At 30.8% G+C, this 16,619-nt stretch overlaps 1 protein-coding gene and 1 pseudogene across 2 annotated transcripts; both read left to right on the forward strand.

The window, feature by feature from the left end:
• Window positions 1–75: 75 nt before the first annotated feature.
• On the forward strand, window positions 76–10,539 carry LOC146940162 (sugar transport protein 5-like). Its single transcript, XM_085753799.1, has 4 exons — window positions 76–329; window positions 441–760; window positions 8,986–9,615; window positions 9,824–10,539. The coding sequence occupies exons 1-4, from the start codon at window positions 188–190 to the stop codon at window positions 10,262–10,264; spliced, it is 1,533 nt and encodes a 510-aa protein (XP_085609925.1). The 5' UTR covers window positions 76–187; the 3' UTR covers window positions 10,265–10,539.
• Window positions 10,540–13,961: 3,422 nt separating this feature from the next.
• On the forward strand, window positions 13,962–16,415 carry LOC146940163 (sugar transport protein 5-like; annotated as a pseudogene). The gene is made up of 4 exons (XR_015031900.1): window positions 13,962–14,126; window positions 14,274–14,593; window positions 14,802–15,389; window positions 15,814–16,415. The product of XR_015031900.1 is annotated as a sugar transport protein 5-like (transcript).
• Window positions 16,416–16,619: the final 204 nt, after the last annotated feature.

Below are 16,619 nucleotides of genomic sequence, written 5' to 3' on the forward strand. Positions count from 1 at the left end.
TAGCAAAAGACAAACATCCTTTCATGATGCAACCCCTTAGCCTATAAATTAGTTGCCCCATTTTAAATTATGAGCGTCCCAACCAGCATAGAGTTAAATTAACTGAGACTCACAATATAGTTAACCTTGGTGCTACATTTTAGAGCCTTAGAGGTCGATATATCCATAGACAAAACAAGGTTTGAAAATGACTGGTGGGGTTTTACCAGTGGATAGTACACCGGTAACTGCCATCAATATTGGTGGCAAGTTAACACTCTCAATCATCATTACCTGCATAGTTGCCGCATCCGGTGGCCTTCTTTATGGATATGATCTCGGAGTTTCAGGTTTTTTTTTCTTCTGCTTTTATTCCATAAATTTTCCAGTCTATCTATCAAGTTTAAAAGATTATTTATCTAATTTCACATTTTTTTCCTTTTCACTTTATTAAATTTCAGGAGGTGTTACAACGATGGTGCCATTTCTCGAAAAATTCTTTCCAGACATTCTGAGAAAGGCAGCCAGTGCCGAAGTGAATATGTATTGTGTGTATGACAGTCAAATATTGACATTATTTACGTCTTCTCTTTATCTAGCTGGATTAGTGTCATCCATTGCAGCTAGCAAAGTCACAGCAGCTTATGGTCGGAGAAACGTCATCATAATAGGCGGTGCTCTCTTCATTGCCGGTGGCGCCATTAATGGTGGTTCGGAAAATATTCCCATGCTCATTTTGGGTCGTGTTCTTCTTGGGTTTGGGGTTGGTTTCACTAATCAAGTAAGTCTGCATGTAAAACATTATTTTATTTTATTCTAAACTTCAATTTGTTTTTTGTTTTGGTAGACTTATACACTTTTTCTGTTGATAAAAAGTATAGTTCAAAACTTAAATAATTGAGTTTGATATTCACCGCTAAAAATGAGTTTGATGGTCAATTTTATGATGTACAAGTGAGATAGATTTTTACACCATACACAAGTTTGTTTCTGTCATCAGATAACTAAATCTCGGTGTTAGATTAATTGAAGTATGATTTTGACATTTTTTTTTTAAACAACAGTATGATATGGCATGTTCATTCAAAGGTGAACAAGAAACTTGTGTGCATATGCATGATGCAATACTAATTTACTTGTGCACGATAATATACTTCATTCTTTCACATTTGGATTGGGCTAATTTTCCCCTAAATCACACAATTCCATTCGTCTAATCTACATCCTCTTGAAATCGGTTCATCTAATTCATAAAAAAAAAAATTTGACTTGTAATAATTATCAGAAGATCACATCCAATCATTTAGAGGAAACTTTTTTTATAAACAAAATTAATTGTTAAGGAGTATAAGGAGTCTCTTAAAAAAATAAAGTTACAATGGGAAAAGAGATTTAATTACCATCGCTTGTATGCTATATAGTGGGAAAGAAAAGACAGCGAAAGTATGAAGAATATGTAATTCGTTACAAGGTGGGGTTTAGTATTGGAATGGATAGTTTTTTCCCATGATGGGAAAGTTGCATTTTTAGCCATTGATATAATAGTTTTTTATTTGGACGGCCAAGATTAATTACCTGGTAATTGTTGATACTTTTTGTTGAGTATTGTGTGACCAATTTGTGGGCCCCACGAAAATCATTTAATAACAATTATTTATTTATTTATTCATTTAATTTTTTCCAGCTTTTATTTTTTATTAATTAACAATTATTTTAAAAAAACATTAACATGTCATTATTTATTAAAAAATAATTGAAAACAAAATTGAAAAAATTTAAAAGAGATCTGCATCAAGCATCTTATCCCTTCTTCTTCCATCTCTTTCCTTTTTTCCAATCCATCTCCTCCTTTCTCCTTCAACCTCTTTCCCTCACGACAAACAACCACAAACACGGTTTTAGTTGTCACTGTGATTTAACAAAGATTGAACATGTTTGGATCTCAGCTGTAAAATCAATTATGGATCCTAGAATCGATTGGGTTAAGCATGATTTTCTAGCTTTCACGTTTCCTGTAAATCAATTCTCAAGAAGTTAGAAACAATTTCTCATTTTTACCCTCTTTAATAAAACTAACAAGGTGTCTCTCTATTTTATGGTTTGTTGTCAATCTTCCTCCCTTCAATTCTTTTACACGGTGGCTGTCATGAGTTTTTCAAAGATGAAGACCCTTTTTTTTTTTTTTTTTTTTGATTTTGGTTGGAAGTCCATTATATATAAAAAAATTGTGCTAATATAGTGATGATGGGAAGAGGAGAGGAGAGAAGGAAACTCGGTGGCCTTTATCCATTGATGACGAAGAACATTGTTAAGTTGTTTTTAGTTGTTGGAGAGAAGATGGAAGGAATTGAGCTTACATTACTATGTTCTAGAAATAATAGATGTGATGCAGTAGTAAACAAACAAACAGCATTAAAAAACAAATTTTATTTTCTTTTTTCTTTTTTTCTTAACCGGTTTTCCCACTGCCACCTGTCCTGGAAAAGGACACTTTCCCATGGTGGGAAAAAACTGTCCATTCCCAAGCTAAACGCCACCTCGTTTTACAATTGCTCTTTTTTCTTTTCTTTCTTGATCATGACTTCTCTGCTTGTTTTAGTTTTTATCTCCCTTTCACTTTCTTCTGACTTATGCACCCCATGAATTATGAAAAAACAATCATTATCAACATAGTGTACAATACACGTACTCACTAAATAAAAAAAAGTCAAAATAAGAGAAATAAAGGCCAACATGTTCCCGTAGTATATATTAGGGTAATTATGTTTTTGGTCCCTACAAAATTGCGACCTTGTAAGTTTAGTCCTTACTTAATTTTAATAGCATTTTTAATCCCTACAAAAAAATTTCTGCACTCAATATTAGTTCTTACTCAATCCAAATTTGTTTAATTTATGTTTAAACTCTTAAGTTTTTCAACAATTTTTTACAGGCGTGTTAAGAACGTTATTAAAAGGTCCTCCGAAAAAAATATCGCAAAAATTTGATTTCTACGTCCATATTTTTGTTACTTATATCTTAAACTTTTGTCGTTTTAAAAAATTCATATTTAATTTATTTCATGTTAAAAAATTATAGATTTTAGCAAATGAACCTTTCATAGTATTCTAAACTTGTATAAAAAGAATCGTTAAAAAATTTAAGAGTTTAAGGATAATTAAACAAAATTTATTTTAGTAGGGACTAAAATTATAAGTAAATTTTTTTTTGTAGGGATTAAAAATGCTATTAAAATTAAGTAAGGACTAAACTTACAAGGTCGCAATTTTGTAGGGACCAAAAACATAATTAACCCTATATATTATGGCTTAAAAAAAATGTTCCCGTTGTATTATAGTAATCCCATTAGATCCTTTGAAAAGGTCAATATTAAAAATTAGTTTTAAATTGATTTTTCCCATTTGTACAAAATACTGGACCTCTAACTGCTTTTACTCTCCCTCAAAAAAAAAAAAAAAAACTCCTTTAACTCAGCACAAAATCTAGACATTTTTATTTTTAAGACTTTATAACTAGCTCGTGACTCTGTTTTGGCTCGTTTCTAGGCACATCTTATGCATGATTGAGATTTTTATTCATTAATATATTGTTTTTTGCTTCTTAAAAAAACAAAAATTCTTTTAACTCTTCACTAACACCGGTTGATCTATTCAACCTCCCTTGAAAGAAATAACACATATTTTTCTCTAAAGATACTTCTAGCATGTATTAGATGAATTCTCATACGTCCTCGTGAACTTAGCTCAGTTGGCATGGACAATTAGAGGTGTCAATAGAGCCCCAAATTTCAAAGCCCACTTAAAAAAGCCCCCACCAAGCCCACTAAATTAAAGCCCCCTAATAGAAAAGAATTATTTGGGGCCAAGCCCACTATAAAATCTATTTATTTGTGGGCCTAATAAAGCCCCATATTATAATTTTTTTCTTAACAGCTTACTACAATCTTATTTTAAAAAACAGCTTATTCAAAACAGCTTATTTATGCAAAACAGCTTATTACGATTTCATTTTAAAAAACAACTTATTCAAAACAACTTATTTATGCAAAACAACATATTTATGCAAAACAACTTATTCAAAATAGCTTATTTATGCAAAACAGCTTATTCGAAACAACTTATTTATACAAAATAGCTTATTTGTGCAAAACAGCTTATTCAAAACAACTTATTTATACAAAACAGCTTATTTGTGCAAAACAGCTTATTCAAAACAACTTATTTATGCAAAATAGCTTATTTGTGCAAAACAGCTTATTCAAAACAACTTATTTATCCAAAATAGCTTATTTGTGCAAAACAGCTTATTCAAAACAACTTATTTATACAAAATAGCTTATTTGTGCAAAACAGCTTATTCAAAACAACTTATTTATGCAAAACAGCTTATTCGAAACAACTTATTTATACAAAATAGCTTATTTGTGCAAAACAGCTTATTCAAAACAGCTTATTTATGCAAAACAGCTTATTCGTGCAAAACAGCTTATTCAAAACAACTTACTTATACAAAACAGCTTATTTGTGCAAAAACAGCTTATTCAAAACAACTTACTTATGCAAAATAGCTTATTTGTGCAAAACAGCTTATTCAAAACAACTTATTTATGCAAAACAGCTTATTTGTGCAAAACAGCTTATTCAAAACAGCTTATTTATGCAAAACAGCTTATTCGAAACAACTTATTTATACAAAATAGCTTATTTGTGCAAAACAGCTTATTTATACAAAACAGCTTATTTGTGCAAAACAGCTTATTCAAAACAACTTATTTATGCAAAATAGCTTATTTGTGCAAAACAGCTTATTCAAAACAGCTTATTTATGCAAAACAGCTTATTCAAAACAGCTTATTCGTGCAAAACAGCTTATTCAAAACAACTTACTTATACAAAACAGCTTATTTGTGCAAAAACAGCTTATTCAAAACAACTTATTTATGCAAAATAGCTTATTTGTGCAAAACAGCTTATTCAAAACAACTTATTTATGCAAAACAGCTTATTTGTGCAAAACAGCTTATTCAAAACAGCTTATTTATGCAAAACAGCTTATTCGAAACAACTTATTTATACAAAACAGCTTATTTGTGCAAAACAGCTTATTCAAAACAACTTATTTATGCAAAACAGCTTATTTGTGCAAAAACAGCTTATTCAAAACAACTTATTTATGCAAAACAGCTTATTCGAAACAACTTATTTATACAAAATAGCTTATTTGTGCAAAACAGCTTATTCAAAACAACTTATTTATACAAAATAGCTTATTTGTGCAAAACAGCTTATTCAAAACAACTTATTTATGCAAAACAGCTTATTACGATTTCATTTTAAAAAACAACTTATTCAAAACAACTTATTTATGCAAAACAACATATTTATGCAAAACAACTTATTCAAAATAGCTTATTTATGCAAAACAGCTTATTCGAAACAACTTATTTATACAAAATAGCTTATTTGTGCAAAACAGCTTATTCAAAACAACTTATTTATACAAAACAGCTTATTTGTGCAAAACAGCTTATTCAAAACAACTTATTTATGCAAAATAGCTTATTTGTGCAAAACAGCTTATTCAAAACAACTTATTTATCCAAAATAGCTTATTTGTGCAAAACAGCTTATTCAAAACAACTTATTTATACAAAATAGCTTATTTGTGCAAAACAGCTTATTCAAAACAACTTATTTATGCAAAACAGCTTATTCGAAACAACTTATTTATACAAAATAGCTTATTTGTGCAAAACAGCTTATTCAAAACAGCTTATTTATGCAAAACAGCTTATTCGTGCAAAACAGCTTATTCAAAACAACTTACTTATACAAAACAGCTTATTTGTGCAAAAACAGCTTATTCAAAACAACTTACTTATGCAAAATAGCTTATTTGTGCAAAACAGCTTATTCAAAACAACTTATTTATGCAAAACAGCTTATTTGTGCAAAACAGCTTATTCAAAACAGCTTATTTATGCAAAACAGCTTATTCGAAACAACTTATTTATACAAAATAGCTTATTTGTGCAAAACAGCTTATTTATACAAAACAGCTTATTTGTGCAAAACAGCTTATTCAAAACAACTTATTTATGCAAAACAGCTTATTTGTGCAAAACAGCTTATTCAAAACAGCTTATTTATGCAAAACAGCTTATTCAAAACAGCTTATTCGTGCAAAACAGCTTATTCAAAACAACTTACTTATACAAAACAGCTTATTTGTGCAAAAACAGCTTATTCAAAACAACTTATTTATGCAAAATAGCTTATTTGTGCAAAACAGCTTATTCAAAACAACTTATTTATGCAAAACAGCTTATTTGTGCAAAACAGCTTATTCAAAACAGCTTATTTATGCAAAACAGCTTATTCGAAACAACTTATTTATACAAAACAGCTTATTTGTGCAAAACAGCTTATTCAAAACAACTTATTTATGCAAAACAGCTTATTTGTGCAAAAACAGCTTATTCAAAACAACTTATTTATGCAAAACAGCTTATTCGAAACAACTTATTTATACAAAATAGCTTATTTGTGCAAAACAGCTTATTCAAAACAACTTATTTATACAAAACAGCTTATTTGTGCATAAATAAGTTGTTTCGAATAAGCTGTTTTCGAATAAGCTGTTTTGAATAAGCTGTTTTTTACAAAACAGCTTATTCGAAACAACTTATTTATGCACAAATAAGCTGTTTTGTATAAATAAGTTGTTTTGAATAAGCTGTTTTGCACAAATAAGCTATTTTGTATAAATAAGTTGTTTCGAATAAGCTGTTTTTGCATAAATAAGTTGTTTTGCATAAATAAGCTGTTTTGAATAAGTTTTTTTGCATAAATAAGCTGTTTTGAATAAGTTGTTTTTTAAAATGAAATCGGAATATGCTGTTTTGTATAAATAAGCTGTTTTGAAAAGCTGTTTTGCACAAATAAGCTGTTTTGTATAAATAAGTTGTTTTGAATAAGCTGTTTTGCACAAATAAGCTATTTTGTATAAATAAGTTGTTTCGAATAAGCTGTTTTGAATAAGCTGTTTTGCACAAATAAGTTGTTTTGAATAAGCTGTTTTGAATAAGCTGTTTTGCACAAATAAGTTGTTTTGAATAAGCTGTTTTGTATAAATAAGTTGTTTTGAATAAATAAGCTGTTTTGAATAAGTTGTTTTTTAAAATGAAATCAGAATATGCTGTTTTGTATAAATAAGCTGTTTTGAAAAGCTCTTTTGCACAAATAAGCTATTTTGTATAAATAAGTTGTTTCGAATAAGCTGTTTTGCATAAATAAGTTGTTTTGAATAAGCTGTTTTGCACAAATAAGCTGTTTTGTATAAATAAGTTGTTTTGAATAAGCTGTTTTGCACAAATAAGCTATTTTGTATAAATAAGTTGTTTCGAATAAGCTGTTTTGCATAAATAAGCTGTTTTGAATAAGCTGTTTTGCACAAATAAGCTGTTTTGCATAAATAAGCTGTTTTGAATAAGTTGTTTTGCACAAATAAGTTGTTTTGTATAAATAAGTTGTTTTGAATAAGCTGTTTTGCACAAATAAGCTATTTTGTATAAATAAGTTGTTTCGAATAAGCTGATTTGCATAAATAAGTTGTTTTGTATAAATAAGCTGTTTTGCATAAATAAGTTGTTTTGAATAAGTTATTTTTTAAAATGAAATCGTAATAAGCTATTTTGTATAAATAAGTTGTTTTGAATAAAAAAAATCTTTAAAAATAGTTTTTTTTTTTTTTTAAAAAAAACTTTAAAAGAAAATGTTTATAGAAATTTTGGGGCTTGGGGCCTTGAGGGCTTTTGATTTGTGGGCTTGCATGAATGTGGGCCTTTTAATCTTGTGGATTTTTAAGCCCCATTACTATGTGGGCTGGGGCCAAAATTTCAAGGCCCCATGATATTGACACCTCTATGGACAATGCATAATATATGCAGGGTACAGGGTTCAAACCCCGGCCACCACAAAAAAAAAAGATGAATTCCCATACATATTGATGTCTTCATGTCTTCCCATAATGAATTCCCATACATATTGATGTCTAATGTCTTGCAAATTTTTAATTGCATTAATTATTTCGAATTCCCATACATATTGATGTCTAATGTCTTGCAAATTTTTAATTGCATTAATTATTTCTTTATCAACGTACTCATATCTATATATATCACGTCTTTTTTTTTCTGCAATTTATAATAAATATTAATGATAAAAACATAAACTATAGTTCTTTCTCATGGACAATGAACTTGTAAAATGATTTCTATTATTAACATATTTAGTAATTCTAACATCTTTATTATGGTTGTCAAACTCGTGAGTACACGTGTACGAGTTTAAGAGGCAAAAACAAGTAGAATCCTGCATAAAATTGATTTTTTTTCATTCTACTATTATGATAAGGCGATATTTAAATTATTAACATATTTAGTAATTCTAACATCTTTATTATGGTTGTCAAACTCACGAGTACATGTGTACGAGTTTAAGAGGCAAAAACAAGTAGAATCCTGCGTAAAATTGTTTTTTTTTTTTAAATTCTACTATTATGATAAGGCGATATTTAAGAAGGAACTAGAATTTTATCTACGTATGTGTGTGTGTGTCTATATATATATATATATATATATATATATATATATATATATATATATATATATATATATATTTGTGTGTGTGCGCGTGCGTGCGTAGTTTAAGAGTCAAATCTATAAACCATTTATAAGTCTGTGTAGATTCGTGGGTCTGACAAGCTTGATTTTTATTAATTCTTATGTTTTGATCAACAGAATCCTAAATACATACTACTAAAAAAAATAGCGAGGGACTTTTAGAAATGGAAAACGTGAAATATCTCTCTAATACTGTCGATAAATTTTGTGACGAAGAAATTATTGAGGAATTTCATTTTTTTTATTCAATAATTTCGTCACTAATTTTCCGTTATTATCAATCATCATTCTTATTATATTATGACATTTTACAATTGGAAAAGGCTGCACCGTTGTACCTATCTGAAACTGCTCCACCAAAATGGCGAGGCACTTTCAACACAGGCTTTCAATTCTTCTTGGGAATTGGTGTGGTTGCCGCTGGCTGCATAAACTACGCCACGGCCAAGCACACATGGGGATGGAGACTCTCTCTTGGACTTGCAGTGGTTCCTGCAGTTGTGATGACAATCGGTTCCTTCCTCATAACCGATACACCGAATGGCTTGGTAGAACGTGGTAAGATAGAGCAAGCCAAAGAAGCTTTACGCAAAATTAGAGGATTCTCCGTTGATATTGAACCTGAGTTAGAAGAACTTATTAAGTGGACAGAAATTGCAAAATCAGTGCAACAAGAGCCCTTCAAAACCATTTTAAAAAGGGCATATCGACCTCACTTGGTGATGGCATTCGCAATCCCATTTTTCCAACAACTTACAGGGATCAACATAGTAGCCTTTTATTCACCTAACCTCTTTCATTCTGTGGGTTTTGGACGCGACGGCGCTTTACTTTCCGCCATTATACTTGGATCCGTTAGTCTTTTGTCTAACCTTATCTCTGCTGGTATTGTTGATCGAATTGGTCGAAGATTCTTGTTCATATCTGGGGGAATTATGATGCTTGTCTGCTTGGTAAGCGAACTAAACTAATCTATCTTTTTGTTAATTAATATATTTTTGTCCTATGAAGGATATTTAGTTTAACATTATTGCATCATTTTATTCATGTAGCCGACTCACTTAGTGGGATAAGGCTTGATTATTGTTTTTAAGCTATTTAACATTTTTTATTTACTTCCACTTGTTACTAATTAAAATAGTTTGTGTGAACAATGTGAAGATTGCTGTGTCCATTGTGCTGGCAGTGGTGACTGGTGTTGATGGTACAAAAGATATATCCAAGGGCAATGCAATAGTTGTATTGGTGCTATTGTGTTTGTACACTGCTGGTTTTGGTTGGTCGTGGGGCCCTCTAACATGGCTTATTCCAAGTGAGATTTTCCCAGTAAAAATAAGAACCACAGGACAAAGTATAGCTGTTGCAGTGCAATTCATAATAATCTTTGTGTTATCGCAAACATTCTTGACAATGTTATGCCACATGAAGTTCGGGGCCTTTGTCTTCTATGCTTTTTGGGTTATTGTGATGACTCTATTTGTTATCTTCTTCTTGCCTGAGACCAAAGGAATTCCTTTAGAGTCAATGTACACTATATGGGGCAGACACTGGTTTTGGTCTCGGTATGTTAAAGGACAAGATGGCCTAGAAAATCTTCCATGAAGTTTCTAACACTTTTTATGATTGATTTATTATTTTTAATGAAGTCAATGTACATGCATTATATCTTGACAAAATTTTGCAGTATTGACTTCATAAATATAAATCAATAATATAACGTCTCAAAAATAATGTATTGATTGTTAATGTTTTTCTAGTGCATTTTCTTTTTTACTAAATGTTTTTCTTGTACATGAATAGTTGTAAATTGTAATTCAGATATTAACGATAAGCATGTATAAATCAATAAATGTTTTATAGAAATTATTTTCCCTAAATGTCGAAGTTGCAGCAGAACATCGTGTTTTCTCTGCAGAGAATGGAATTTGTATTCTTACTATTTGTGTTGCCATTGCTGTTTTCCTTTTTGTGATAATCCAAGAATTAATTATGTAACACTCCGATTTTTAGGAGAAAGAAGTTCTGATAATCTAAAATTCAATAAGCTCGATCGAAATGTAAATAAAGTTTAATGAAGAATTGTTACACAGAAAAATAATTAAACTATATCTACACGATACTTAGTTTTAGCGTAATATTTTTCTTCCAATTATACCTTCATTCGATATTTAATATTTAATCTAATATTATTATATAAATAAAATGGGATTCCTTTCTTTTTTTAATAACTTACAAGCTGTGAAGGCAGTGTTGGTGGGTGATCTGTAAGTACCTCTATAAGTGCCCCTTTGGGTCCGGAGGCGTGCCCTGACCTTGGTGGTGACTGGAGCCGAACCCACCTAAACTTTATGTAACCAAAAAAATAACTTACAAGCTGTTACAACTTACTCGTATTAATTAATCCCATTAATAGTCAACTCATAGCAGATCAGTTATCTTATTTCGACACCTAATTTCTGGCTTAATGATATAAACATTGCTAAACAGTGCAGTAGAAGAAGACCTTTACTCTTTAATAAAAAAAAAAAATAGACTTTTCAATATGCATGTGACATGTGTAGATGTCTGCATAGGTAGTTTGGTTGATGAATTAAAAGATGTTGAAAAAGTTTGAAGCATATAAGGTTCCGTTTTGATCTTCAAAACTAACATTTCTAACTACTAATATTTATCTATAAAAAAATAAAAATAAAAACAATGCATGTGCAAATTATAGAGTAATATTTAGTTACTACAAAACAAATGATTTATGAATAGTATAAAAAAAATGATTTATGAATAAAAGATTGAACAATTGACCTCACCGTCACAAAAAAATGTCATACATATGCATTGGTTGCGGGTACTGTTGTATTGATGTATTATAATCAAATAATCAATTCTAGCTTTAAAAATGTACCATATAACAAGCAAAGCAAGTAGTATATTTCAAAAATAAAAAAGCAAAGCAAGTAGTACTAAATTAAACTAAAGTGTTCAAGTTGGTGTGAACATTGTTATCAAAAACCCGACTTAAGTCTCAAAATCCTGGTTTTTGCGACTTTGCGTAGCTTCAACGACTCAAATCCATAGCAAAATCCCAAAAACAGGCAAAATCCTATCAAAATCGCACAAAATCGCACAAAATCGTGAAATCCATTCAAAATCGCAGGATTTTGAAGGATTTTGTTCATTTTTTTGATAAGGGTCAATTTTTGACCTGGTTTGTAAATTGACCCGATTTGAATCCATGACCCGTTCTATAAATACCCGAAAGGCCAAAAATTTTCATTCCTTCACTTCTCCCACATTTATGTATATGTATTTTGTGGACTTTGAACTTTAGACATTTATGACCATATGCAATTTATAACATATATTTAACATTATTTTTGTTTTGGTAGAATCCTCGATTTTGATTGCGATTTTACGAGTCCCGACTTTGCTATCCTACATCGATTCTACAAAAGTCCTTGAGTAAAATCCTTCGATTTTGATTGTGATTTTACGAGTCCCGATTTTTCTACTCCCTTTCGACTTGAAGTAAAGTCCCGATTTTGATAACCTTGGGTGTGAATGATTAACAAGAATATCGCCTAATAGAATGACAATTGACAATTCTTTCTTGATATAAAAAAAATGATAATTCTTTTATGGAAAAAAAAATAATAACTACTCATCCTAATCTATTTCATATTTCATTCACATAGACACATTTAGCAAAAGATAATGCAACCCCTTAGCATATAAATTATGTGCTCCACTTCTAAATATGAATGTCCTACCCAGCACAGAGTTAAACTAATTCTGAGATTCATGCATATATATAAGTCTGGGGCTCCATCTAGGGTGCATGACCTTAATAGGTCTCTCACCATAGGAGACCATAATGAAGACTTTTTTTTTTTTTTACCATGTTACCTAATATTGGAAGTAAATTGTATTTAAATATTTTCATTTAACCACAGGGTCAATATTGGAAATTCCAATTAATTAAAATGTTGTTATCTCACTTAGATCTTATATCTGGATTAACACCATTACAGCAAAAACATTGCTTGCAGAAACATTCATTCTTCAGAGTTTGGATCCAACAACATCATACATCTCCTTTCAGTATTGCTTGAATTCACTGTGGTAGACGTGAAACTGCAAACCAAGATGTGTATCAGATTTTTAGATCTGGTAGTGTACTATAAACCCCCTTCTTCTTCCATTCGAAATTCATCACCCTTTTGCTCTTCTTCTTCACTTCCCAAAGTCGTTTCCAACTTCAAAGTTTATGGGTCTGAGCAATTCGTGATTTAGATAAACTGAGGAGATGAAATGATTTAGAATTTCATGATTTAAGGATTTCTGGGTTTGAAGATTAGATTTGGAGATGGACTATGGGTTTAGAGATGAATTTGAGAATGGATATTTTGTTTGTGGATGAGTTTCTGGGTTTAGGAAAGATAAAGCCATTTCAATTATCAAACCCATAATTTTTTTTTTACAAATATCAAACCCAGAAAATTGAAACTCAGTAAATTAGAACTTTCTATGATAAAATAAATCACAGTTGTGAGATTATTTTGCCTAATTCCCAACTTTGCCTCTTTCCAAATAATTTTTTTTTTGAGAATCAAATCAGCTGCAAATTAGTGTTGATTATTAATAATTATTTGTTGTAAATACTTTTGCTATCTTATAAATTGTTAGGATATATATGATTTTGATTTTGTGAATTAAAGCTAGGATATGCGTTCCATGTATGATGTATATAACACCAAACCTTTTTTCTTTTAAAAACAAGAGAAATGATATTTGTACAACCAATTTTTGACAACTGTTGTGACAACCCTCTCTCTCATACTCACATGTGTTTTTATTCTCTCTCTTCTTCATTCTCTCTCTATTCTTTTTATCCAATAAGAAGAGAGAAAAAGGATTGTCACACAAGTTGTACAACAATTGGTTGTACAAATATCACTCCTCAAAAACAAAAACCAACACTGCTACACGTAGAACCCAGAAGTTACATATATTGATCTGGTGCTTTTATTTTGTGATAGTTTCCAAGATCATGAGCTTCTATGAGCTTGATGGGAATTTTTCCAGTTTTACCAACAATGCCAAAAACACCCTTTTCAAAATGAATATAGATGTTTAAATAATAAAATCCTAGTGGATCATTTAACATGTGAATCTCAGCCATTCAAAAGTTTTCAACTACATCCAATGGTTGACATCTATTTTGGAAACAAAACAAAAAAAAAAGTTCAAGTCTCCTACGGTAGGAGACCTAAAGAGGTCTCCCACCGTAGCCTTTGCCTAAGTCTGGTGCTGTAATTAACAACCTTTAGATAGACAAAAACAGGATTCTCTATGGATACACAAGTTACTGCCACCAATGTTGGTGGCAAATTAACACTCTCAATCATCATTTCCTGCATAGTTGCTGCATCCAGTGGCCTTCTTTTTGGATATGACATCGGAATTTCAGGTTCTTTTTTCTTTATTATGACTAATGAATTGTGTAATCTTGTTATATTCTTGAACGTAATTAATCTTACATTTGAACTACGTTAATTATCAAATTTATTGTAGAAATTTGTTCTAAGATTTGTGTAACATTAATGTCAAATTTCAGGAGGTGTCACCACCATGAAGCCATTTCTTAAAAACTTCATCCCAGACATTCTTAGAAAGGCAGCTGGTACTAAGGTGAACATGTATTGTGTGTATGATAGCCAAATATTGACATTATTCAAATCTTCTCTTTATCTAGCTGGATTTGTGTCATCACTCATGGCTAGCAAAGCTACGACGATGTTTGGTCGGAGAAACGTCATCATAATTGGTGGTATTGTCTTCCTTGCTGGTGGTGCCATTAACGGAGGTTCTAAAAATACCCCTATGCTTATCTTGGGTCGTGTTCTTCTTGGGTTGGGGGTCGGTTTCACTAATCAAGTAAGTCAATGGGTTTTAAATAAATTTGATACCGCATCCGTTCTAAATTTAGGAAATCGTTGATTAAATCACATAAATTAAGAAAAGTTGATAATACTATTAAACTTATTAATACTTTTGAAAATGTGTCAAATAATTAAGATAAAAAAAAAAGTAAGTCTATTGCTCCTTATGAACGATTATTATTGACATGTTGCACTTGGAAAAGGTTGCACCGTTGTACCTATCTGAAATTGCTTCATCAAAATGGCAAGCAGCTTTGAGCACAAGCTTTCCATTCTTTTTAGGAGTTGGTATAATCGCTGCAGATTGCATAAACAATGGCACCGCCGAGCACACATGGAGACTCTCTCTTGGACTTGCAGTGGTGCTTACAATTGGCGCCTTGGAGGAACATGATAAGATAGAGAGAGCCAAAAAAGCCTTACACATAATCAAAGGATCCTCCATTGATATTGAACCTGAGTTTGAAGAACATATCAAGTCAACACAAATTGCAAAATCAGTAAAACAAGATCCCTTTAAGACCATATTCAAAAGAGATTATCGACCTCAGTTTTTAATGGCCTTAGCAATCCCGTGTTTCGAACAAGTTACAGGGAACAACATCGTAGCTTTCTATTCACCTAACCTCTTTAGATCTTTGGGTTTGGGACATGATGATGCCGCTTCACTTTCTACCATTATACTTCAAGTTGTTAACATTGCATCTATCCTTATCTCCTCTAGTGTTATTGATCGATTTGGTCGAAGATTCTTGTTCATAACCGGGGGTGTTATGATGTTTGTCTGCTTGGTAAGTCAATTCTTTAAGAATCCAACTATCTATTTTATTTATGGAGAAAGTTAACATGTGCCCTAATATAGTATTTGTATTTTAAAGACGTGCATCCAAAGTTTCAAAAGTTAAAAAAATGTTTATATCAATACAAAATTGTATTTTTTTTTAATTCTTAACATGGTCATTGAGACATATGTTAGCAAGACTCTATTTATTTATGAACACTTCATCCAGTTTTGACAAAAATGTGCTCGTATTTTTTGGTTTTAAATATAATTAAGTAAATATAACATACTTCCATGATGTCTTTTCCAGATATAATGCCCTTTATTCATATTCAGGACAAAAGGGAGTATAAATTTTGTGTTTAAAAATGTAATGTACTTTTTTTTTTTTAAAGAACTCTTGTATACTAATTAAAAATAATTTGTGTGAACAGATTACGGTGTCCATTGTCCTGGCAGTGGTTACTGATGTTCATGGTAAAAATGACATATCAAAGGGCAATGCAATATTGATCTTGGTACTAATATGTTTCTGTGCTGCGGGTTTTGGTTTGTCGTGGAGCCCTCTAACATGGCTCATTCCAACTGAGACTTTCCCCATAAATATAGGAAGCATTGGACAAAGCATAGCTGTTGTTATGCATCTCATAATGGTATTTGTGATATCGCAAGCATTGGGGCCATTTTGTTCTATTTCTTGCCGGAGACTAAAGGAATTGCTTTGGAGCAATGCACATCATATGGGGTAAACATTGGTTTTGGTATTGATTTAATTTGTTAAAGGAGAAGACGGAGAAGGAAATCGTCCATGAAGTTTGTGTACAAACATGAAAGAAAAAAAATGTTGATGTATTTTTTGAAAAATTGTATACTATTTCTTATATTAGTGCTATATTATTTTAGAAGTCAGTATTGCTTAGATTTGATGAAATCTATAATTCATAGTTGTTAGGAGTTCACTTGTGTTAAAATTTAGTTAAGAAGTTTGTTAATAATTGAGAGTGAAGCATGTTGGGATTCATCAATTTCTGTGAAACGATAGTGTCGTATGATAAGTGCCCAATTTACCTAATTTGCAATGTAGTTTTATAGGAACGTATTAAATTGGATTGATAGAAAACAATTAATTTTTCCCAACTATTGTACATATTTGAGATTTGTTTTGAAATATGAGAATATGTGTTTTTACATCGTTTTATGATTATAGGTTATATAGAATTATCACTCAAAGATGAGATAA

This window comes from Medicago sativa, chromosome 3 (genome assembly GCF_051527215.1).
Source record: "Medicago sativa cultivar Bolivia chromosome 3, Bolivia_mono, whole genome shotgun sequence".
NCBI classification, from domain to species: domain Eukaryota; kingdom Viridiplantae; phylum Streptophyta; class Magnoliopsida; order Fabales; family Fabaceae; genus Medicago; species Medicago sativa.

Coding starts and splice junctions, on each gene's coding strand:
- LOC146940162 (XM_085753799.1), top strand. CDS start 188: ATGACTGGTGGGGTTTTACCAGTGGATAGTACACCGGTAACTGCCATC. Junction 761..8,985: donor GGGTTGGTTTCACTAATCAA/GTAAGTCTGCAT, acceptor CAATTGGAAAAG/GCTGCACCGTTGTACCTATC. Junction 9,616..9,823: donor TTATGATGCTTGTCTGCTTG/GTAAGCGAACTA, acceptor AACAATGTGAAG/ATTGCTGTGTCCATTGTGCT.